The following is a 26,027-nucleotide window of genomic DNA, read 5'->3' on the forward strand; positions in this document are numbered from 1 at the left end:
AAAATTATTCAAGGGACTTGATAAAATTTATAAGATTTTCGAAACCTTCCCGGATTTCTTTAATTAATTACGGTGGTTGAAATGTCGATTTGTCTGTTTTAAATTTAATTTCACATGGTTCTACTTGTGCGCATCCTAAGTCTAAAGGGTCTGAGGTGAATAAACGCTTGAATTTGTTTATTAGTGTTTGTATCTTTATACGTTGTTCATAGCTAAGTTCGTTAGGTATTTGTATTATTGTACCTTGTTTATCCGTTACTTCTGTTATTTTTGTTACTATTATTTTTTCTTTATTAATAATTTTATTGTCTGAATTAATATTTTTTATTTCGTATTTATCGCGTTTAATCGTATTTAATTCAGTGGCAATTGCTATAACCATGTTTCTTGGTATATTACTATAGGTATTGGAGAAATTGTATAATATGACTTCGTCATCATTATTTAATAATGTAGTTTCTAAAGTTATTTTTTTATTATTTTGTAGGCGCTCAGTTGGTTTTATTATATATTGTATTTGCTTGTCTTGCATTTTTGTGGACACTTTTAATTTTGACCTAGTCTTTGGAGCTATGGTAATATTTTCGTTAGATATAATTTTAATTTTATTTTTATTAATGTTGGTTGCACTTGTGATGCTTTCAGTTGTATAAATGTTTAAGTTGTGATTTACATTATGTTCGTACCATATTTCGTCCATTTTTATAGAATTATTATCGATTTGTATGTTTTTATTTTTAAAATCGACTATTAGGTTGTATCTAATATTAAAATCGTTTCCTAATAGTAATTTACAATTTAGTCCTTCAACGACGTATACTTTGATTTGATATTGGCGTGCGTTGATTGTAATTATTAATTCTGTTGTTCCTATTTGTATCAGTTCGTTGTTGCCAGCGCCTGTTATAGTTATTTGTTCTTTGGGTTTAGTGACTTGTTTATTTTTTATTAGGGAATAATCTATACATGATATATTTGAGCCTGTGTCTATAATTGCATTTTGTTCGTTGCCGTCTAATTTTATTTTTATGGATAACACTCTTTGTTTTCGTTCAGTATCTGAATCTACGCTTATATTTTGATTGTTGATTTTGATTTCATTTTTGTGTTGAATTAGCAGGTTTTTGGTTTCTATGGCTTTCTCGTCTTCTTGTATAGGCCGGTTCCGATATTCCCTTATGTAGTTTCCGCATATTTCGCAAAACATAACGTTTCCCCCCTCGCTCCAATACTGTTCTCTGTCATCTTGGTCGTCTAGTATGTCCTTGGATGTGGACAAATATTCGCAGTCTTGACAAAATTTTGAGTACCATATTGTGGATTTGTCTGTTTTAAAATTATTGTTGGTTTTATTTTTCTCTATAGTGTTTTGTTGGGATAATTTTAAGCGATCGAAACATTCGTGTAAGAAATGGTCTACATTTTCTTCTATAGTATTAAAGTTGGGAAAAACTGTGTTTATTGTTATGTTATTGAATTGACGAGGGTTATATGTTTCTGTTATGATTCCTGGTGTCCAATGGCAATTTTTATTGAATATCCCTATATTTTTCCTATTTAATTTCCAGTAAATTATGGCATTTGTATATTCGGAATTTTCGTGTATTAAATATAAGTTGAAATTGAATTGGTCACAGATAAACGCTAGATCGTCATCTTTAAGATAGTAGCCAGATTTGCAACTAGGAATGCCGAGCATATTTAATAATTCTACTGTCTTTCTATATATACCATGTTGTTTAAGACATATTCGTAGTGCGTGGGCACCACAGTCACCGTCTCCGGGTACATTTTCCGTTTTTATGAATGAACCCGCGATTTGTGAGATTTCATTTTTTAATTTATCGTTGATTGCGTTATTGAAATTTTTCCCTAACGTGATTATATTACTAGTTTGTGAACCATTGTTTTTAAAATATTTATTTTGTTTTTCATCGTCATTGTTTGGTAGTAGGCATATTAAAATTTTTATTTGCGTGTCTTGAAAAATAAACTTAATCATAGTAGAAATAACTTTCCAATCCTTTTTGTCTCGTCCAGTGCAGATTTTGGGTAAAGCTAAAGTAGTAATATTATTCTCAATACAAAATTTCCTAGTGTTAGCTAGTGTTCTAAAAATGTTAGTGTACGCTGGTTTGTCGTAATATTCATTTTTTGTTATTAGATATAGAACCCATTGTCTTCCGTTTTTCAAATAAGCAATTTCGGTTATTTTTTTTCTTTGGTCTATTAAATTTTGAACGTTGTTAAATTTATTTCTAAATTGTAATGCGATCCCCTTCGACATAGTAAGGCATTGACTTGTGCAATGGCCGATTGCGATATCATTTCGTAATGATAAAATATTTACCGTCTGTTCACTGTAATCGCATAGGAAGTCGGTTCTATCATTATTGCTGAGTAGGAATTTTTGAAATTCGTTTAGTGGGTTCAAACTACTTATTGTTACGATGTTTTCTACAGCTTTTTCGTCATCGTCGTTTACTTCATTAGTTATTAGTTTATTTGAATTTTTTGATTTGTACCAATTTTCTACAAAATGAATATAATTATTTTTTTCATTTTTTTTTTCTCTGTTAAATTTAGAGGTGTCGATTTTTAAATTAATATTATTTGTTCCCCGAGGTAGATATTCCGATTTTTCTCTTAACTCGGGTGCTATTCGTTTTTTGAAAAATTGCAATCGTTTGCATAATGTCCTTTTTCATTGCATTTGTAGCATATTATGTTTTCTCTTCCATTAAATTTTTCCGGTGTTGAGTATCTTTCTCTGCTGTTGTCCCTACTGTGCTGTTTTCTATTTGCGTCATCTCCACGATTTCTGTTGTTATATCTATTTCTGCTTGTATCTCTGGACCTGTCGTAGGAGTTTTTCCTATCCCTTGAATAAGACCTATCTCTATTATTGCTAATTTCTCTGCTGTTATCTCTGTATTTATGGTTATTATATCTATCTTTACTATTTTCTCTGAACTTATAGTCGTTGTACCTATCGGGATAAGGACTTTTTTCCCTATAATTGTTCCTGCCTTTGTAATCTGATTTGTGTGGATGTGGACTTTTGTCTCTGTTGCGTGATCTATCTTCAAAATTTACTGTCTTGTCGTATTTTTTTAAATTGTTCATTTCGGTACATAGTTGATCAATTTTGTTTTTGTAATAACTGTCTATTCCTTCTAATTTTGTATTTAAACGTTTAATTTCTTGGTTGCTGTCTTTTGTTTCGGTATTTAATTGCATTACTTGTTTGTTCAAAATTTCTGTGTATTCGCTAAGTCCTGAGCTTCTTGAATTGATTCTAAATTGCATTAGTTCATATTTTTTTAAATTTTCTTTTAACTTTTTTAAGTTACTGTTGTCGTGAAGTGAAATTGCGTGTAATATAGGTTCCCTTATACCTTTTAGTATGTAAACACAAATATCTTCCTCTTTCATATCCTTGTCTACTTGACTACATAAATATTCTATTTCCGTAACAAAACTAGAAATTGACTCTAAGTCGTTTTGTTTCCTATTTTCTAATTTGTCTTTCAGTATTATAGAGTATCCTATTGGTTGAAATTCGTTTATGAACTCACTTTTTAGATTTTCCCATGACCAGTTTCTTCCTTTGTTTTCCAAGTTTTGTAAAAATTTGTTGGCAGTATCTTTCAGAAATATTGATAAGAATTTCATTTTTTCACTGTCGTCCCAATTGTTTATTTGTGCTGCTTTTTCGTACTGTCTAAGAAATGTTTTGATGTCTCCTTGTCCGGAAAAACTATCTGGTTTAATTATCATTTTTTCCATTTTGTGTTTTGGATTTTTATTTTTTAAATTATTTTGTTTTTCAGGTGTGTTTTCTATTACAAATTGTGAGTTGCTAAAGAAGGTGGTATTTAAGTTCGATTCAGTTTTAATTGGACTTTCGATATCTTCGTATATGTGTTCTTTTTTTGATGGTTCGTTAGGATTTAAGTTTATTAAATTATTATAATTATTGTCAGAGGTTTGCTCTAAATTATTTTGATATAAAGTATTACTAGTGTCTAAAATTTTGTCTGCCTGAATTATTAATTTATTTGCGTTAATTTCTAAATCGTTAGTTATATTTTTAATGTCGTTAGTAATTGATTTATTTTTTGTACTATTACTTGTTTCCGGACTTGAATCACTTAAGTTACTTTGTATGAGTAAATCTTTAATGTCGATTTTATCTTTTATTGAATTTTCTTGAACTTCGTGTTTTTGTAATTCGCTTAAGGTTTCTTCAATGTCGTCTAATTCTGTGATCCCTTTATAATATTTTGATAATCTAGCCCTTAGATTATCTACGGTTCCTACGCTTTTTAATTGTTTAGATTTGCATAGTTCAATAAGTTCTGATTTTTTGTGTGAATAAATATCTGTTAATTTAGTAATTTTCGAACCTAAGGCTATAAGCTCTTCGTCATTCATATCATATTAAGATTTAATTGAATTAAAGAAAAATTTTGTAATGAAAGAAGTTGATTTTTATTAATATATTTATACTTAACAATAACTACTTAATTTTTGAATAATTTAAGAATTAAAATTAAAATATATTTTTTTTTGAAATAAACTAAATACAATTTTAAAGGGCGAACGAAAATTAAACTAATAAAAAATTATTTAAATTATTAAAAAAATTAATCTACAATCCTAATATTAATATTTAAGTATATTACAAAACGTTGCTCACCTTGGCGTATATGTGTAGACGCACGGTTAGCAAAATTGTACTCACGCGGCACAAACGTTGTCTTGTCGGTAAGACAAAAATCGAACGCGTATTTGTTTGTTAGTTAATCGGTATACACGCAGACAATTGCGTTCTGGGTTTCTACTGTACCCAAAACTCTTATAACTGTTATTTTAACTTGTAAAGCACTAAAAATTTGCTCCCGGTTACAATACCAGAAATGTACAATTAGTCGCACTTCACTTGTACAAAAAAAAACAAAAAAAAAAATATATTGGTGTACTCACGAGGTACAAGCGTTACTTTTTCCGTAAGAAAAATTTATCGAACGCGTATGTGTTACTCACTCGGTATACACACGCACAAAATTGCGTTCTGGGTTACTACTGCACCCCAAAACACACACAAAAAGTATATTTTACTTTAACAGGTAAAAACACTAAACTTGCTCCGGGTTTTACTACCCAAAACGTACACAATTGTCGTACTTCACTTGTACAAAAAATTGGTGTGCCAAGGGAATTTTTCCCAGACCACACGTAAAAACTGTTGTACTTCTCGTACATAAACACTTCGAAAAATTAAACGTGCCAAGGTTGAGGTACCAGGGCACACGCACAAAAAAAAAATGTCTCCGCCCGTGAATAAGAACCCCGTTGGGCGCCACTCTGTGGTATCACCCGTATTAGACAATACGCGGTAAACCAACTATCGCCTTACCCTCGTATTCTCTAGTTAATGACACTCTCTAAAGTTAATTAGAATGGCACTGTTAACTCGTCGAGGTACGATGGTAGGCGCTTGTCAATTCTTAGTTCGTTCCTATCTAGTTGAAATGACTCAAAGATTACATATACCTTGGCACTATTCAGTTTAATAAAACTTCATTGACACATAGTACGTATATCCCGGCTCTGTTCCTATAAAAGGTAAGAACGTAAGAATGACTAAAATAATGTTTAACTCGGGTTTTCAGGTCGGAAACACTTTTATTGTATTAAAACAAACATAAAATAAAACACTTAGCAAATTCAGATCGCCTAGCCCGTACTACGATCGGCGTTTCACACGCACGTCGTAGCTACGTCCTCGCCGAATCACTCAGCGACAACGGGGGCCGTGCCTGCGCGTACGGCGGTGTTATATAGAAAATATTATTGTCGCCTCAGCACATTATTGCTTCACTGGCCTGACCTATGTCAATAATTTACAATTTGAAATATTCCCACCTATATTACATATATATAAAATAATATTATTTTGACGACTGTCTGCAATATACGACAATACCTACATAAATTAATTTTTATATTGGTATCGCCATTCGTATAATTAGTAGGGAATGTTGGTACAGTTGGTTTGGTTTTTTTAAATCAAATAAAATATGATAAAGTAGACAAAATACTAAAGGAACATATATGAATAGAAAATTATTGATAAAAAGGCTTTGCACAGTACATTCAAAAGTGCCGTCAACATAAATATATTCTAACGAACATAGAAAATTTAAATTAGTAATCGTAAAAAAATAATAATATTTATGGACATGATTAATTTTTTATTAATAATTAACAGATAAAACACCGCATGAATTTATTTTAGAAAACAACCAAAGATTAAACATTTAAGAGATTTCGGACCGAAAGCTTGAACGTCGAAAATGGCCGGCCATTGTGTGCCGCGGGACTATAAGAGTGAAAAAGGTATATTCGTCGGATATGTAGAAAATTTAAAAGGATACGAATGTTCGTTTACAATATGGTATCCAGAAACAAACAAAATAAAAATGAGCAGAGAAGTTATTTTTATGAATAAAATAACTGTTAATGATATTTGAATAAATGAAAACGAGTGTGAAGAAATAAATAATCTAAATTAAATTACAAATGAAACTGACTTATACAAGGATGATGAGTCGGTAAGATCATAATATTATAATCTAAGAAACGGAGCACAAATAAAAAAAATCAATTAGATACGCATATATAACGTTTGCAGCTGAACTAATCAATTTAAATGAGGCAATTAATTGTATGATGCATGCTGATATATGGAAACAGGCCATGAGTGAGGAAATAGACTCGTTGCATAAAAACAACACTTGGACTTTGGTATCAAAGCCGGTGGGAGCAATTAATATTATAAAAAACTCGTGGGCTTATAAAATAAGACATAGGTAACGATCTTTTAGTTATTTTAACTTTTAAGGCCCGATTATTAACGGATCAAGACAAAAATGTGTCCGTGACAATATTCTTTTGGATGATATAATATTTTCAGTTAAGGCAAACATTTATAAAATATAATATCAATGGCAATTATAACTTCTCAAACACTGTGTCTAGGGCAGCGTCGCCCACTGGTGGTCACGGTAAAAATTGTTTGGTCCACAGAAAAAATTTAAAGTAGGTATTCATAAATACATATTTTGTAGGTCAGATAATTTATTTTTTGTACTTGCTATTTCGGGGGGGGGGGGGGGAGAGAGAGGGGGTTAACCCCTCCCCCTGCGTTCGCCACTCGTCTATATCATAATATAATATTATGAATATATGATAATATATGCGCCAAATGTTCGGGAAATCGTTCGTCTTACTCTTACACGTTTAGTAAATAGTTCAAATTACTTAAAATCAATCGTATTAATATTATATTTTATTCTACGTAGGTATAGAAACTTTTTTTTATATATTTTTCATTTGTTTTCTGCAGCAGGTTGCTTTCGTCTTGCAACCTTTTAATAATTTATGCAATACAAAAACTATAGTTTTCTTCAATAATATGTGTGGTCAAAATTATTGGAACCAAATAAAATACTATCCATAAAATCACACATATAGCTTAATCAGAATTTCACTTTATTTTGCTCAATTTCGCTTAATCCGAACAAAACCCTATCTGCCAGATTTGTTCGGATTAATTGCGGCGCCTAATAAACTATGATGTTATTATTATCTATGTATTATAATATTTTTGTACAAGTCGAAGCTATAGTGATTTCAGTCTTCAATACCAAACATATCATAGGTGTGCTCACGAGGGTGGCTAGGTGGGCCATTGCCTACCCTGAGGGCCGTAAGTAGTAATGTTGTACCATATTTGTCATAGATTGAGATTTAGATCATATACATAAGAAGTGGAAGTAATATATTAAATATACTTACATAGGTACATAAAAATATTATATATGGCAGTATAAGAGCTGTAATGTCTCCGTTTACTTTGGCTAGCTACTATACCTATAAATTATAATAATATGTCAAACGCTCGAGTACAAACATGGGCGGCTCCAGTGCCATGATTAGGGGGAGAGGAAGTCATAATTTTCAGAAATTCGAGGATTTTTTTTTTGTAATTTTGTTTTTAACAGTATAAAATTGTTTATAAATACAGCTTAGGGGGGGGGGGGGAAGTATAAATATTAAACATTATACCCAGAGCTTTGAAAAAAGACATGTTTGATAAACTGACAAGAACCAAAGTGATGCACATATTATAATTGTCTTTACATTATACATTATAATATATTATTATTACATCATATACTGTAATATCATAGAGGTAGGTAATATTACCTATATAATATTAATATAACATCCATCGATACCCTCGCGTCACAATATTATTCATATACATATATACATTCCTCACTTATGAACGACAAAAAACAAAACAGTCTAACATCTTACGTCACTTATACTTATACACACTGTTGCAATTTAAAAATACTATTCGTGGATATATGAGTACCTATATTATTATATACTTTATATACCTACACAATGACATTTTCAAATGTAAATTTTGAAAAAACTGAATTTAACCTACTGTAGTAAATACTAATGCCCAATACTAAAATACTAAAATTAATTACTTTACTTACAATAATGTCATCAAATATGCCTACCTATAGTAATATTATAAGTTAACATACGGTCTTCGCTCAGAATCGTTATCATATACAATGATATTATATCATTGAATTCAAATTTAATACCATCTATTACAGTGATCAACTTGTAACCTACTGTACAGCAGAGTGACATCCACTTGCCCACCTTTTTAAAATAAGAGTTAACACACTTACAAAAGTTTACCTAGACCTTTTCCACCATTACATAATATATAACATGGTTTTTTGGAAATTGATTCTTAAATTATTTTTATTGTTTAACCAAACTGACAAAAATATTTTATTAAAAATATCTTTACATATTTGTAATCATAAATATAAGTGTTAGAGACCCTGACAGAACTATGCTATTATAAAGGGTATCAGACTTAGACCATAAAATGGTTGAGAGCCATTGATGTATTACAGTATTTGTGAGATATATTTTTACTATAGCACAATAATACTTAACATTACATAAATAAATTAAGTTTTAACTCTTCAGTTAAAATTATTGAACATAATAGATTTTTGTAGGTTTTAATTCATTTAATTAATAGTAATAATGTAATTTGGTATTGAGTGTATTAAATATAATATAATATTAAATACCAATGTAGGTAACAATTATAGAAAAAATATTTACGAATATAAATAATATTACCAACAACCACTAAAATATAACATTATAAAATATCAAGTTTAAAAAATGTTTTTTTCTATAATACTATTGATTTACAATTTATAAATACGACAATTATATTTGTAATTATGTTTAATATTAATATTAATAAATAATAAGTACTAGAAAATCCCCGATAAAATCTTGAGTTTAAAATTCATAACATATCAACTATCAAAACATTTTATTTAAAATAATATTACAATTTATACAATCCATAAACATTAAACATCTATAAATTAAACATGATTAAATAATCACATAAGTCTAAAATAAAACGATCAATACAACAATATTATGCCTCAGAGTCAACTTTTCTAAGATCCATTTCTAGTTCATCAGCAGTTCTTAAATCAATGGCAAAGCGAGATTTAGATGTTCCAGTACTACGTACTTTCCTGCTATATGCCTATAAATAATTAAAAATTACTATCTATTCATTGTTTAGACTAATTTTTAATTTTGTATAAATTAATCAAATATTTTATAAATAATAGGCAATACATTTATTTTAACAAAGTATAATATAATAAGCATTCTATTAAAAAGCACTAAGGCAAAATAAAAAAAAACATTTCATACATTTTATAGGGAGGGGGGAATCATAATTGAAAGCACATATGCCTTCAATGGCCATATTATTATTGGTACCAATACTGCTAAACATTTTTATTTGATCGATAAGATACTACAAAAATGTATTACTTATTGCTTTTATGGGGACGCTACAGTGGCATTTGTTGTCTCTGTCTTACAAGTGCGTAACATAGCAAATTTTACACTTAGCAGAAAACGTTTATCTCCGTTAGTTTAAAAATTAGAGCGAATTGACCTCTTGTACAATTTAATGGTAAGATTTTTATCTAGACAATGACATAGGCTATTTATTATATTTTAATTTTAAAGCGAGTTATGAGTATTTTAAGATGTACAAACAGTTGACATATTGACATATTACATTTGGTAGTAGGTACGTCTATATTATTAATTATTATTATATAACTATATTATGTATCTTATCTTACCTACCTATTGGTATATTTACCAATAGGTAAATGCATTATTATATTATTTTATTTTAACTATTTACTACCATACAATTTAATACACATATTATGTTATTATATAATATCTACTTTTAATTATTCATTAACATATAAATTAAATTACCTACTTGAAACGCTGTAGCTAATGTATAAGTCAAATTTCTTGCAGCTTGACGACTCTCACAGACGAACGCCACACAATCAAATGGTTTTCTGTCCGCACTCATTTGTTCTTTAACGACTATCATGCAGAAAACTCTTGTGTAAACCAAATCCTATGGAAATGACATTTATTTATTTTCACTTTTATCAAAAACAAAAAATTAATGTTGTGTGTTTATAAAACTATATAAATAACACAAGCACAATAGGTATATTATTAAAGTTTATATTTTTTAATCAGCTTAAGGTAGGCAATACATACTTGAACCCCATAAGAAACTGTGTGAATGGGAAAAACTTTTTTAAACTTGTCTCCGATAATTTCACATCCGTCTTCCGTGATTCGTAGTTCGACTTGTGGCTGTAAGGGTGTTGACGAACTTTTAGCTTTTGCTACCATCAAATCGACTGGTTTCCGCGTGTGTTTGATTCCCCATAAGCCCCTTGCTTCGGAAGACCCGAGTTCCCTAACCGAGAACGATTGGGGAAGGCGTTGGTATCTTATGTCTTCGTCCATCACGGACGGTAAACGAAAAAATAATGTATAATCAACAATACTATACCTACTATATTAATGGGTAAAATTGGTTTTGAAAGTAATAATTATAATTTAAAAGACACTCGAAACGTCGTTGTGCGCACGGTACGAAACATCAAGCATTTGCATCGAAACTAGAAAACACGAGTATATTCGAAAACTAATATTATAGTTTAGTATTACACATCCAAACACTCAAGAGTCAACGCACGAATGAATTCACCTGTCACCTGTAACTGCAGGTAACACAATAGGTAGGTAGTAATTTACTGCCCAACTACCATCTGCTATCGGATTTCCTGTTTCCTGTTTGGTACCCACCAATAGTGTTTAATGTTAATATACATGACATATTTGTATTTAGTATGTACAGAATAATAATTTTTGATACAGCATACAAAATATAATACAATAAAATATTTGTTTTTATGTTAATTGTTTTCAATAATTAGTGACTAAGGTACCCACAGCAGCAAATTCGACAATAATATACTGTAACTATTTTTTTTTTAGAATGGCACCTACACTTATTAATACATTTAATGTACATTTCGTAATTTCTATTTTTAGAAATAATAATTTTTGGAGTTTGAATGTACCTATAGTTAATTAGATAAATGATAAATTGATAACACTAATATTAGTCAATAGTCTGGATTAGTAATTGGGTTAGGTAGTTATTAAATAATAAATATGTATATATTGAGAGGACTACGTGATCCGTGTGTGTCGTCCCGTCTTCCAAGTTCCAAGTGCGTAACATCACAAATATTACGCTCAGCTGCAGAACACGTGTAGGCCGTGTAGCTCCGTTAATTTAAAAATTAGAGAGCATCGACCTTTCATTAAATCTAAAGGTAAGATTATTATTTATGCAACCTCGTGGGCTTTTTATTATATTTTAAGACTAAAGCCCATGAGGTTGCCTAGATAATAATCTTACCTTTAGATTTAATAAGAGGTCGATTCACTCTAATTTTTAAACTAACGGAGCTGTGTTCTGCTGAGCGAAATATTTTCTATTTTACGCACTTGTGAGACGGGACAACACACGCGGGTATCACGCAGTCCTCTTAATATACATAAAGAGAATTTACAAAAAGGAAAACCTGGAATTTTTACGGAAAATCGATTTTGGTTTTTGGTAGAACTCTAAAAAAAATTACTGCATACATAGATTTTTTTTTTAAATTAAATTCAAATTTAACACATCTATTACAGTAACGCACACAGCCACACAACTAGCAAAGCGGTACCCACTTGTCCACATTTAAAAAAAAAATTGTTCAACAATATTATGTTTGTTTTATTGATCTTTATGTTTGGCATTATGAAAAAAAAAACACAAACCAACATATTATGCAATGCCGTAATTAGAGTGTTGCAAGTGTATCATTTGCCAATACTCGGGCAAGTGGGTTGTGAGTACCGAGCTGCTGTGTTATTTCGCTGAATAGAGTATAGAGGAGTCGCTAACGGATGGGTTAAATTTTAATTCAATGATTTATAACACGAAAAACGATTGCCTATAATAATATTACTAAGTATGTTTTATAATATTTTTGTTATTGAAGTATTATTTTTTAGGATTAGATATTAGCAGGGCTCGCCAGCTGGGGACTTATGGCACTTGAACAAGTTCAACAATATTTTATTGACAATTTTTTGTAAAATAAATTACCCCTTTATACAAATATTGTTGTATCAGCGGATTGATATTTGAGCAATTAAATATCCATTCTAACATAAAAAAGTTTGCAATAGGTACCGAAAATGTTAACCAAATTTTGCCTTAATATTCTATTATATTCTATTATCAAAAAATTATTCTTTTGTTTAAAAATGTGTAAGTCTTTTCAGTATAAATTAGAAATACTGACAGGGGTTTCAAGAAAAATGTATTAATTTATTGGTTCAATAAAATTTAATGGACCTATCATGGGCCTATTTAGGGAACTTTTTTCTCACTATTGATCCATGAGACATTTTAGTGTCAAGACAATGCATTTGTCCCCTGAATTTAATTATGTTTGCCCAAACATTTATATTAACATAATAATGTATAATTTGTACATTTTAAACATATTATATTATATTAAAGTTAAGAGCTTTATTTATATAAAAAAATCTTAATTTATTTTTTAAATTGTGATTATCCCACCACCATAAAAATCTGTAGTACCTCATAAGTACACAAACAATATAATCAATTGTTTTATTCAATTTTATTGAATAAATAATGTATCCCAGGGGTGGCCAAACAGTCGATCGCAATCAACTAATCAATCTTGGACAATTTCCAAGTCAATACCTCTTGTAAGAATTTATTAACTATTGTTATACATTTGTCATTTAGTAGATACAGTTATTAAATGCATATTTTGGTTGGTGTGAAATGGAATTTTATCACATGAAAGTTATAAAAGCTGAATATGTATCAAGCTATACTTTCTGATGATCATTTAGAACAGTGCTTCGTTTAACAGATAGCGACTAATGTCGAGATTATAATTAACTGGCTATGATATGCAACGGCATGTTTCTACATCAACAGTATAATGTTGATACATTTTAAAACTATTTAGAAATTTAATATGAAACACTCATTTTAGATAACTTAACACTTGTATTTTATTATTTATATAAGTAAGTAATATAGTATATAAGTATTTTTTTTTACATTAGTCAATCCTAAAAGAAAAAATATACCATCAGTAGATCAAAAAAAGTTTGGCCACACCTGATGTATACACTAGCAACAACTTACAAAAACTTCTAGTAAAGCATTTACTGGTTAATACTATAATTTTTCCTAAGTATAAAAACGCCAAAATATTTGAAAAAATATAACTCTCATTTATGATTTATATTATTAGATTAGATTATTTGAATATTTAAAACAATAGCTATTAAACAAAGCAAACATCTATATTTTACTATTTTAGTTTTAAAATAATTATTTGATATTATTTAATTAATAACAGTGTGAAAGCTATTATTAAAAAAATCTAACAATTAAAAAAAATAAATAAATACAGTAGTCTTGCTAGGCTGTAATATGGTTTCAATAACTAACATTTTTTATCTATTTGATATTTTTGTACATTTTATTTTAAGAATCATATTATGCATGTAGTAAAACAACTAATGTAATACATATTGTTTTATAATGAAGAAAAACTAATCACATATATTTACTATGTTGATTATAAGTATTAACGGTATAGATGATCAGCATGTATATTAGCAGCAATTTCTGATTCCCATTTATCACCATTATTTAATAACTTTTCCTTGTTGTACAAAAGTTCTTCGTGAGTTTCAGTAGAGTATTCAAAATTTGGACCCTGAAAAAATAAATACACATGTTAAGCTATAGTTTGATGAAATTATAACTGTATTAAATTTTACTTCAACAATGGCATCTACGGGACATGCTTCTTGACAAAAACCACAGTATATACATTTAGTCATATCAATATCATAACGTGTTGTACGGCGACTTCCATCAGCTCTTTCTTCCGCTTCAATAGTGATAGCCTATACAAATCAAACACACAATATTATATTATATTTGTATTAAATATAACAGTAATTTTACTTGGGCTGGACATATAGCTTCACACAGTTTGCAGGCAATGCATCTTTCTTCACCAGATGGGTAACGTCTAAGAGCATGTTCTCCTCGGAAACGTGGTGACAAAGGTCCCTTCTCAAATGGATAGTTGATAGTGGCTGGTTCCTTGAAAAAATGAGCCAATGATACAGCAGCACCTAAAAATTAAGTTTATTTTCAGATAATGATCAGTGTTTTTTAGTAAGTGCCAAAAACATACTTGCTTGGATTCAAAACAAAAGTATGTAATTTATTAGAATTTTTATAACTAAAACTCTGTAAGTCGGATAATTTTGTCATGGGGGGAAGGATGTGGCTGATTTATTAACACCCACTTTTCGATCATTTGAAATATAATTTATGGTTATAATATCATAAATATTAAAAAAAAAGGTCATGGGGAGATCTAACCCCCAACTGAATGACTACCACGCACATGCTCTGTTTTTTATGCTTGACACATAATATGCAACAAAATAAAAATTATTTCGCAAATTTACTCTATGTTGCACTTGTCTAAAGTACAGAAAACAAAATGTGTAGGTTGTATCCCATCAAAAGAATATTATTCACCATGATCTTCAATAACCATTTCACCAGTAATTCAAGCATAAAATCCCAATATGCGTCCTCTGTGTTTTATAATATAACCTCAATTATCCAAACTAATTGAAACAGCAATCTAGTTTTTAAACGCAAAAAAATTGTTGTTTTATCAGGCACGTACACAAAAAAAATTCATGGTAGTTCATAGTAGTCTTTATCTTGTAGTTATCGATAATTTATATAAATAAATGCACAACTATTAATTTTTGGTAGGGGGAGGAGAGTTGAGCCCAAACCCTAACCCCTTGTATCCGTGCCTCAGTTTTATTTCATTGACACTTGGCACGCTTTTACGGATAAACTGCAACAAGTTAACTTGTTCTACCTAGCATTTTTCTGATATTATAATTTTTTTTTTTCCTAAATAAAGGTGGGAAATACAATTTAATTTTGCAAGAGTAGTGATAAGTGTAAGCTACTAAAGGGTCTTAAATTTGCATTGAAATGTATTTTTTACAATTTACATTTGATTTCAAAAATAATGAATAACACAAATTCAAATTGTTGGCACATAGTAATCACATCATATCATCATATTATTGATTTCAAATCAATGTACATAATATATTTAATATATTCATACAGAATAATATTAGTATATGATATTTATACCTAATTATTATATATATATATATATATATATATATATATATATATATAGGATATACATAATAATACAGAGAAAACTCAATAACTCAAATCGGTTGGGGGCAAACAAAAATTTGAGTTATATAGAAAAAATTGTGTGTACTTATTGAAATGCAGGGGCGAAGACATTTCTTCGAGTTATTGAAAAGTCGACTTATAGACGTTTGAGTTATCAAGGTTTCATTGTATTAGGATATATCCATTTATTAGAAATACATGATTATGTGTAAGAATGCTACAACATGTATAATTGACATTCAGATACGTAAATTGCCATTCGGATAATAGAGGGTTTGTATAACAGAGGTTCTACTGTACATAAGCCCTAAATAAACTTTTTAAAAATAAAATTTTTACTCTTTTATGTGCTTATAATAACTAACATAATTTAGTTACAATTACCTCTACATAATTCAGTTACAAATGCATAGGAAATAGCTTGATCTGTCATGGCTCCCCAACTTATATTTTCAAATTCATCATCCCTGTTTACGTTTATATATTTGATTTGCGATGCTAATCTACGTGGTACTCGAGTAGATGATCGTAAAACTGTATTACCTGTAACAACAATGAACATAGTAAAATATAATAATATTATTTATTATTAATAATTAAATTAAACATAATATGTAACTACTTAAATATCAAAAATACCTATTTGCTTATAATTAAAATTACAAAAATATAACACTTATTGGAGAGATATAAAATATTAAAATGTATATTATATTAAATTGCATTGATTTTAAAAAATATTAATTGTAGGTAGTGCTACAGTGGTTAAGGTGAAACAGGTCAACTACTAGTACATACACTAAAAACTATTAACTTTATTTTAACTTAAATTAATAATTAGAATATAAAATATTTTTCTATATTTATCGAATAATTTTAATTATATTTATTATAAAAAAATAATTTTTTGTAGATATGTAGTTTTTAGTTTGATTATTGAAATAAGGAGTACCTATACTTAATTCAATTTTTATAAAAAAAAAACTATGAATTCTTACCAGCCCTAGTTAACATTGCTAAATTCATACTGAAAAAGTTAAACAACCAAAGAAAAGAATATGTAATCGTCTAAATACTTTCGAGTTTTAAGTAAAAATAAATAATTAAATAATAACTTTTGAAGGAGTTTTCTAAAGAAAAATAAAAAAATTGTCCTCAAGGCTTAAATCTTCGATTGATATGCTATCAGCAATACTGTTTCTAACTTCATACCACGACTGTTTCAGCCACGAAATAATCATAGATAATAATATGATGATAAATGATAATATTCATAGTGTACTGAACTACTGAAGCACAGATGAAATAAAGGGGGTTCACACTACACAGTGTCCTGTAATAGAGTGAACCCGGTTTTATCCGCACATAAAATTTATATTTAATGTAACCCACGGTCAAAAGTTGAATATATTCCACTAGGGAGCCTTTATAGAGGCTCTCTATATTCAACCATGCGGTATCGTTTGGTAACTGTGATTATTTTACACGACACGGTGTAGTGTGAACCCCGCTTTAGACACGGACTATGATTGGAAACGAACAATTATAGTGCACCGTAATATAATGATAAGACTTTTGATAGTAACAGAATATATGAAATTATGAAATATAATAATATTTCATATATTCTGTGGTAGCGCCATCTCAAAGTGTCCATCTTTTTCACCAGCTTCCTACGCTGTTCTATTACTATAATATACAGTGACAACATTTTAGTTACTCAATTTTGTCGCCCCCATCGCTCGTTAACTTTCAATAACAGATCTTGATCAAATGATTAAGGTTCGTTTCCAGCACGATGTAGAGAAAATATCTTTCCTACATCGTGGTTACCAGTAACGCACGGTCTTGGATAGATTGATTATTGATATTGTATGGAGAACAGTTACTCTATGGATAATATTTTTATTTTATATTTTACGACCATCGGCCATATAAACACAGAACATTGAATGTTTTCAACGTTACCAGTGGTTTTATTTGGATTTTGGAGTCACATTTATAATTTATATCTTTTACTTAAAAAGTAACTGATAAATTAACCAACACTTTATCCTACAGTTATGTTTAACCATTAACTGATAAATTGAAAAGTTTCAGTTAACTCTGTTAAATTTAACTGAGAAACCGGGCCTTAGACCGTAGCCGTGTTAAAACAGATAGTTAGCAACATGGTGTAAATTCTCAATTCAGATTCAAGCAATGCCCATTGTGACCCCCACACTTGCCCCTTGTATTCGGGCCACTAAAATTAAACTGCTCGTTTCCAGTACATTTGACATTATATTCATAGTATTTATTTATTGTAATAACTAATAAGTAATAACCAATAGAATACAATATATACCTACAATTAAAGATTTTCATATTTGAAATTTATATATTTTATAATAATTAAGATCAGTGATCACAAATAGAAATTAATTGGTTGGTACTTTTGTTAAATCTGAAAAGTTCAATAAAAAAACAATTTTCAATTTGATAATATTTTATATTAACAATATTATAATATATGGTATAAAACAATTCAAAAAGATATATAATATTTTAGTTTATTTTAATAGACATTTATTTGGTATATTTTTAATTGTTCAGTTGTAAAAAAAAAATATAAATCAGTCATAGTTGATGTAGACTAATTGCTAGTTTTATTTTATCTTAAAAATTAAAATGTAATGTAGGCACAGTTCATTTAACATTCAGTATCTGTATTGAATATATTTTTGTTTGGTAATGTATAATCTCCTTGAATTTGTTTTAAATAATTTGCCGCCCTCGCGGTAATATTTAATGCAGGGTTAATAGGGTTTAGGTTTTCTTCTCCAATCAAACTTAATCCACACAAGCTTAAGCAGGTGTGCATTGGATCTGGTATAGAGTCCATGTTTTTACTAAACCCACCAGTCAATAAATTTGCATTATTTAGAACAAAATCTCTATTTCTCTCTTTGTTTATTCTATTAAGTGATCCCATAATACTGAGTGTAGCACCCAACCAGAAGGAATAGCAAGTGTCTGGATCTTTATTAGGTCTTCCTTGAAAACCGCCATTGGTTTGTCGATTTACTGCCCAGCGCTCTAATATTCTAGATTTGTTTTCATCTAACACAAGATTTAATTTATTTAATAGAGATAATGACGCAATTGCACAATAAGTAGAACCACCATGCGATTCAGTTCCTGGGTTTTGTCCAAATGCTCCATCATAGTTCAGACAATTTGAAATGAATTTAATGGCATTATTTACATTGATACTCGATGAATCGTTCAATATGTTACATATTGCAAGTGAACAGTACACAAATCTCAAATCACTCTCACCATGTTCGTAGTTGCTTTTGAAACTGCCATCGGATTTCTGCAGAGACGCTACACCTCGAAGTACGGCCGATTTATTTACACGGCTCAGATTGTCACCCAATGTTATCAGAATACACAATGCCATGTACGTCATAGCAACGTTGCTTTCGCAATACTTTTCACAGCCGGGTTGATTCTTCAAATGAATGACGGTGGTGGAACCCATGAAACCACATTTGTGCACGGAACAATATTCATTGGGTACCAACTGCAACCTGTACACCCACTCAACAATGTCCTTCTTACGATCATCAGTGAGTGAATCTAAACCGTCCAATATGTCCAAACCGATGAGAGCAAAATACAGTATGGTTAGACGTGAATAATCAAACACGGCTACCTCACCGGGCAACAGGTCCAATGAGCGGCGAAAATATTTCTTGTGCTGTTCGGGTTTCAACTGCGGTTTGTTCATCTTGAAGGAGCCTTGTCGAACCAGTGGGGGTAGGCCGGTATATCACCTTGCAGCCAACGAATGACAGTTCGAGGAGGACATAATTTTTAGGTGGTATTGCTTCAACACTGAAACACAGAAGCAAATTCGCAGAATCGTACTGATAGTTTTGGATGCGAACAATATCCCCGAGAAACAGAGAAAACTAAATATTGAAAATCTCGTAAACTTGTCACCCTCGCAGGGCACGATATTGTTTATTTCAATTTTTTATATTACCACTATCCACTGAGTCCAGCTCCAGATTTCAGGCTTGAGTCACTTGATACCAGTATTGCACTATGATATACGCCTTATAGTATTCTTGACAATGTTTTTTGACAGTTGACAACTCGTGTAATCGTAGTGATATAGTACTGACTTCTGACACAGAATAATATAATGTTCTATGCTACAACTAAGTACTAACTAACTGTCCGACTAAACTATAGTGATCTCAGTAATCACTAGACACTAATCTGTATAGTGCTGTAGCCTGTAGGTCCTAGATTGAAGATTCTTACCGTTTTGTGCTATAGTGTTGAACACTTGAACTGTTGAACTGTGCAAATTGTCGACATCGCGGTTGTGCGATCTCATACTATCATTGTTTTTGACACAAAACCGGCCAAATAACCAAAACACCGATAGAGCGCGACACCATTACTATCATGGAAAAACATTAATAATATATACTGTGGTAGGGGAAGGAACGGTCTTATAAGGTCTACGAAACTGGAAACATGTGGACACGATCTAGAGTGGATCTTCTCAACATTGTGGTTGTAGAATCCATGACGCTAGTCCGTGAAACTACGAAAGCCGCCTTATTCTGTTTATAGCACGGATTAAAATATTAAATTTTTATTTAATCTGTGATTATAGTGTTGTGTATTATCAGTGTCTTGATCACGAATTAAGATATACTGGATATCGAACCTGGGCAAAGAACCTGTGATAAGTGATGCCCGCACCTTCTTACGTCGCGGCAAGACTACTAGCGCTTTATAGAATTGCTCTGTGTTAACCGGGAGAACGAGGAACTAAATGGCAATAGTTAATTATTCTCCCGGTTAACACAGAACAATCCTATAAAGCGCTAGTAGTCCTGCCGCGGCGTAAGAAGTTATTGCGTCGAAATATGAGTTGATATAAGGCACTGCGTTCCGTATCCAGTATATTATCTTAAATCGTGGTTTTGATGTATTCTTTTATCCCATAGATAATATAAGATTCATATATTATCTATGTTTCCAACTCTTATCGCGGGGCCCAACTGTCCCCATCCCGTTTTATCCACGGTCTTGGAAGATAAGATAAGACCGTGCTTTTATCTATGATAATATCTTGCTGTTATCAAAATCGGGAAATCTGAAATTCTGAACCTAAGATCTAAGATCTGTAAACCCATAAAGAAGATCTATAATCTATATCCTTTATAGATCTTGATCTGTGCCAGCCCCCGCGCAATGTGAAATTGTATTATAAAAATAATATAGTTTAGCGTTTGTTGCAGCAATGCAGTCCGTTATTTTAATGTGTTTTAACCACGGACTAAGGAATATCTTAGTCCGTGGTTATAACTTTGAAGTTTTTACGGTGGGAAAGTGGGAGCTTCTTAGCCATAGATTTTTGGCATGCATATAGCATATTATTATTATGCTATATCAGTATAATGTTGCATTACTATTTACTGCATTACAACTTGACCATGATAAAGTAATAAAGTATATTTTACATTATCATGCGCCTGAAGACTAAGTATAACTAACTTGGCTACCTTCATCCATTGTATCACGATAAAGTAAACTTAGTTTTTTAAACTTAACCATGCGTTATATATTCGAATATGATCTTAGAAGCAGACACTAAACTGTACCTATGTTTTTCGCAGAGTTCTATTAACAATGTTTTCTGGCATCCAGTTATAGTCCAATACGTTTAATCTCGCCTACCTCGTATACGCGTCAGGCATTCTAGTGTTTGACGATTTTTTTAACTCATTTAGTTAAATCATTTTTCAACTCAATACTACACATTGCGAAAAGGAGAAATGGAAACATTGCCGTCAGAGGTACGTGAAATACATTTATAATATAACTCGGTCCTAACTAGAGCTAGGTAATTGAGAAAATGTTATATTGATGTTGTAGCAGTCTTGTAAAGTGTTTGAATAAATGTATTTAATTACTTTTATAGTGTTTGGAATACTTTTTAATGTATTTGCATTTAAAAATCAAATATTTATTAGTAAGTATGTAAGTACTTTCAAAAATTCAGAAGAATTATTTGTCACACTTCAGATATTGTTTTTTGATAATAGTTATTCGTCATACTATTTTATTTTTAATAAACATTTATTTGAATATTCATTTATTTTATATTTCATTAACAACCGTTTATAGTTTAATTAATATAATAATATTAATATTATTTAAGTGAATACCTACTTATTTTAGAAATAAAATATAACCAATTATTCATTTTAATTTGTCATTATGAAGTATAAAATTAAGTAGGTAGTTCAAAGTTCTTCTAATGATCTTAAATGTGACTTACAATTTCAAATAATTAATTACTATTTACTAATATTACAAGATTAATTTTTTTACCTAGGTACTGGCTACTAGTATAATTAAAAAAGTATTTAAATAGGTACATGCCAAGTATTTGTATTTGTTTTTAAATGCGTTTGAATTGGATATATTTGTATCTGTATTTAAATACAGTTTTAAAAATATTTTTTACAAGTGTTGAAAGTATATAAAACTATATAGTTATATTTGTGTTTTTGATTTGCAGATCATCACTCAAATACTGGAATACTTGCCATTTGATGATCGACGAGAACTGGCTAGGGTCAATAAAATGTTTTACCATGCTTCATCTCACCCAGTATTCTTAAGAAAAGAGTTACTTAATTATGAGCCATATGAAGTCAATTTGAATAACTTTAACCATTTCAAAAATATGTTGTTGAAATCAAGAAGAAAATTGTTATGTTTGAAATTTGTTCATTTAACTTTTATAGACGATTTAACCATTTTCACAAACTTAGGGGATCACATTATATCACTAAATTTTATTGATTTGGATTTGCTAAATGATTCATTTCTAGATGCTATTACACAATGCTGTAGTAATCTCGAAAAATTAGAACTTATAAATGTGATAGATTTGATTTTAACGGATAACGACCGTAAACCAATACTCAAATTGTGCAGCATGACTTTAAATAGTATTAAAATATCTGATAGAGAGTTTAATCTAATTTTGAAACTTGCTCCAAATTTAAAGGATTTAAGTATTCTTGATTGTAATTTAGTTGGTAAATATCCAGTCATAAAAAGGTTTTATCCCCACAACAGTAATTATATTGATTGTTCATTTACCAAGTACAATTCAAATGATGTTTTTTCTGAGGATAATATTGTACACCATTTAAATAATTTTGTTTGCTTAAATAGCCTTAGGTTAAATGATAGTATTAGTATATTTTATCGGATTCAACCCATACAACCTGAAATTAAATCATTGTCATTGAATCTTTTTGAAACAATTTACAGTCATCCCATCAACTATGAAAAGTTAAATTTAGTATTAGGTCAATATGTATTTTTAGAACAATTAGAAATATTAGAAATACCTGTTGGTATGTTATCAATTGTATCTAAACTATATAATCTCCGACACTTAACATTAAGTTATACTGCTAATGATTCAAATTACTTCGATTCTGGTAAATACCTTAAATCATTCGTGGAATCATTAAAAAATCTTAAATATATCAGGATATTATCATTTAATAGATCTTCTGATTTGATTAATCATCTTGAACTTCCAATATATCCGTTTCTGGAATGCACGCTGAAGTCTCTTACATCATTAGACTGTTCTCTTGATTCAAATCTAGAAGTACTAAAATTTGGTAAAAATTTAACAAATTTACGAATAAGAAATGGTGGTATTCTTAAAGTTGAAGATTTACAACTTTTATTTAGAAATTTCACTAATTTAAAGCATTTATGGATTGACGATTGTTCTATATTAAATGATGAAATTTTCATTAAATTGCCAATATCTAATCTGAAAGGTATATTCCTATTAAAATATTAACTAAATGTTATTTTTTAACCATATCTTTATATTTTCAGAACTGATTACCTTAAAGATAATACCATCAAATATTTCACACCGATGCTTGCGACACATTACAAATTCAAGATTAAAAGTTTTGACCCTCACTGCTATGTCATTAGAACCGTGTTCAACTCAGGTAATATCGTATTATAATTTGAATATTTGATCAAACAATAAGCGATTCATAATTATAATTATTTACATAACATTTTTCAAAAAATATTTACTTATTAAAAATATTATTTTTAATTAAAATGTACTATGAATGAAATATATAATTTAATTATAAAAATATGAAGGCATAAAGTACTCAATAGTTTATAAAATAATATTTTAATTTACCAAAGCTTTGTATTTGTTGCAGGCAGAATTAAATGAATTCAAACATAGTGTAGAAATTTTGAGTCGTGCTGTTCCTAAGTTAACTCAACTTAATATCCGTGCACATTGCATAAGTTTGAAGACAATTGAATCATTAGATTATTTAACTTATTTTCAGACTACTTTTAAGGTATTACTGACAACATATTTTGAGAGGCTGAAGATTTTGAAACTTTGGTAACTAATTTTATAGTAAATTTAAGGAACATATTCAAAATATTCATCATTAATGTACATATAATTGATTATTAATTTAAGTTTTTAATTATTATATACAAGGTTTACTTGGCGGGTTTTATGGTAGCTGTTTATAGCTATATAAATTAATAATTGCATACTAATTCATCAATAGAATAAACTTATAACTATTGCTGTATCAAAAAATCACAAATATAAAAGACCTTATTTAAAAAAAATTGTTTTATGAAGACTGGTAAGTGCTAGTTCATATCATCTCCAAAAATCTAGCTATTTTATAGTTTTTCATTGATTTTTTAAATTATTAATCAACTGAAATATTTGATTGCGATAAAATTACATACATGTTACATCAAATTAATGTAGTTTAGATAATGAGATATTTGATTAATATTATTTATACTATGTGTTCTTAGCTCTTATACATAAAAAAGTTACTGTAGAAAATATATTTTAAGTATTTTAATGTTATTGGCATTATGTTGGTTTCAAACATAAAGTTTGATTATTTATTGATGATTTTCATGTAGTTTCATTATATTTTGTTATTAGTTATTCTGTATGTAGAGTTATTGTATTGAATAGTTATAAGTAAAACTTGTTTACGTATATAATATTGTAGAATGTTTTTCTTTGTACTATTCTATAATAAGTACCTAGTTAATAGTATTTACTATTTTAGTGTCAAAATAAATACACGTAATATTATTTATTAGTAGGTATGTAATTCTTAAATTCTTCAATCAGATACATATTTAGCTTTTACTTTTTCGTTATATCATTATCTATAGTCAAATATTAAATGGTGATACAGTCAACTCGTAATATTACAAATTGCAAGGAACCGAGAAAAATGTTTGTTATATCCAAATGCCACCCCGTGAATGTGGCACAGAATTACATGCAAGGCCTGATCTCTTGGCTCTTTCGGCCACATTTTATTTATATCATAAATTTGTTATAAATAAAAATAGTGGGGGGGGAGGTTGTGGTGATAAGTACTTTATTATAAAAATGTGTCTTTTCAAATTTAAGTTCAGTCCGCCTGTCTAAAATAATACTATAGAATGTATGGTATGTAATATGTATCAAAGGTGGTCAAGTTAATGAAAATAATTAACTCAAGTTAAGTTGAGAGGACACAAGATCGATAAGTTATAAGTTAATAGGGAAAATAATATTAACTTAACAAGGTTTAAAAAAAGTTAATCTACTTTTTTTAATTAGTATGTGGATCACATAAAGAGTGACTGAGTTATTTTTAATTTCCCAAATTAGAATAATAATGTGCAGTGTTAGTACCTATTTTACTTTACATGATTTTTAAATATTTAAACTAGGTATTCAAAATATCCCAATTAATAATTTGACAAATATTAAGTTTTTTATAACAAATAGCTATTTAAGGTCATATAATATGATGCCTAATCTAAACTACTAAAAGATCTTTTTATAAAATATTTTTAGGAAAGTTAAGTTATTTCATCTGTCAATTTAACTAGTTAAGTTTATAAGTTGATAAGAAAATAAACCATTTAGTTAAGTTAAAAAGTTTAAAACAATATAACTTTTTAACTATTAACTACCTAGTTAATGCCCACCTTT

At 29.4% G+C, this 26,027-nt stretch overlaps 4 protein-coding genes across 7 annotated transcripts; 1 reads left to right on the forward strand and 3 right to left on the reverse strand.

The window, feature by feature from the left end:
- Window positions 1-8,847: 8,847 nt before the first annotated feature.
- Window positions 8,848-13,704, reverse strand: LOC132941431 (uncharacterized). 2 transcript variants are annotated; one of them, XM_061009478.1, is made up of 3 exons: window positions 10,747-13,704; window positions 10,447-10,597; window positions 8,848-9,685 (listed from the first exon to the last, which is right to left on the reverse strand). In XM_061009478.1, the coding sequence occupies exons 1-3, from the start codon at window positions 10,999-11,001 to the stop codon at window positions 9,678-9,680; spliced, it is 414 nt and encodes a 137-aa protein (XP_060865461.1). In that variant the 5' UTR covers window positions 11,002-13,704; the 3' UTR covers window positions 8,848-9,677. The 2 variants fall into 2 exon arrangements, with proteins under 2 accessions (XP_060865461.1, XP_060865459.1); XM_061009476.1 differs by having other exon boundaries at window positions 10,451-10,597; window positions 10,747-11,923.
- A 227-nt stretch (window positions 13,705-13,931) lies between these two features.
- Window positions 13,932-17,089, reverse strand: LOC132941430 (NADH-ubiquinone oxidoreductase subunit 8). The gene is made up of 5 exons (XM_061009475.1): window positions 16,909-17,089; window positions 16,295-16,453; window positions 14,624-14,796; window positions 14,434-14,562; window positions 13,932-14,369 (listed from the first exon to the last, which is right to left on the reverse strand). The coding sequence occupies exons 1-5, from the start codon at window positions 16,934-16,936 to the stop codon at window positions 14,238-14,240; spliced, it is 621 nt and encodes a 206-aa protein (XP_060865458.1). The 5' UTR covers window positions 16,937-17,089; the 3' UTR covers window positions 13,932-14,237.
- A 1,357-nt stretch (window positions 17,090-18,446) lies between these two features.
- LOC132940250 (geranylgeranyl transferase type-1 subunit beta) lies at window positions 18,447-20,636 on the reverse strand. Its single transcript, XM_061007733.1, has 2 exons — window positions 19,944-20,636; window positions 18,447-19,792 (listed from the first exon to the last, which is right to left on the reverse strand). The coding sequence occupies exon 2, from the start codon at window positions 19,683-19,685 to the stop codon at window positions 18,603-18,605; it is 1,083 nt and encodes a 360-aa protein (XP_060863716.1). The 5' UTR covers window positions 19,686-19,792; window positions 19,944-20,636; the 3' UTR covers window positions 18,447-18,602.
- Window positions 20,637-21,070: 434 nt separating this feature from the next.
- LOC132940249 (uncharacterized) lies at window positions 21,071-25,479 on the forward strand. Of its 3 annotated transcripts, XM_061007730.1 has the most exons (6): window positions 21,071-21,507; window positions 21,598-21,777; window positions 22,506-23,796; window positions 23,858-23,979; window positions 24,208-24,401; window positions 24,504-25,479. In XM_061007730.1, the coding sequence occupies exons 2-6, from the start codon at window positions 21,757-21,759 to the stop codon at window positions 24,526-24,528; spliced, it is 1,653 nt and encodes a 550-aa protein (XP_060863713.1). In that variant the 5' UTR covers window positions 21,071-21,507; window positions 21,598-21,756; the 3' UTR covers window positions 24,529-25,479. The 3 variants fall into 3 exon arrangements, with proteins under 3 accessions (XP_060863713.1, XP_060863714.1, XP_060863715.1); XM_061007731.1 differs by having other exon boundaries at window positions 21,071-21,777; XM_061007732.1 differs by having other exon boundaries at window positions 21,073-21,507; window positions 24,208-25,478.
- The last annotated feature ends 548 nt before the right edge of the window (window positions 25,480-26,027 follow it).

Source organism: Metopolophium dirhodum, chromosome 3 (assembly GCF_019925205.1).
Source record: "Metopolophium dirhodum isolate CAU chromosome 3, ASM1992520v1, whole genome shotgun sequence".
Classification (NCBI taxonomy): domain Eukaryota; kingdom Metazoa; phylum Arthropoda; class Insecta; order Hemiptera; family Aphididae; genus Metopolophium; species Metopolophium dirhodum.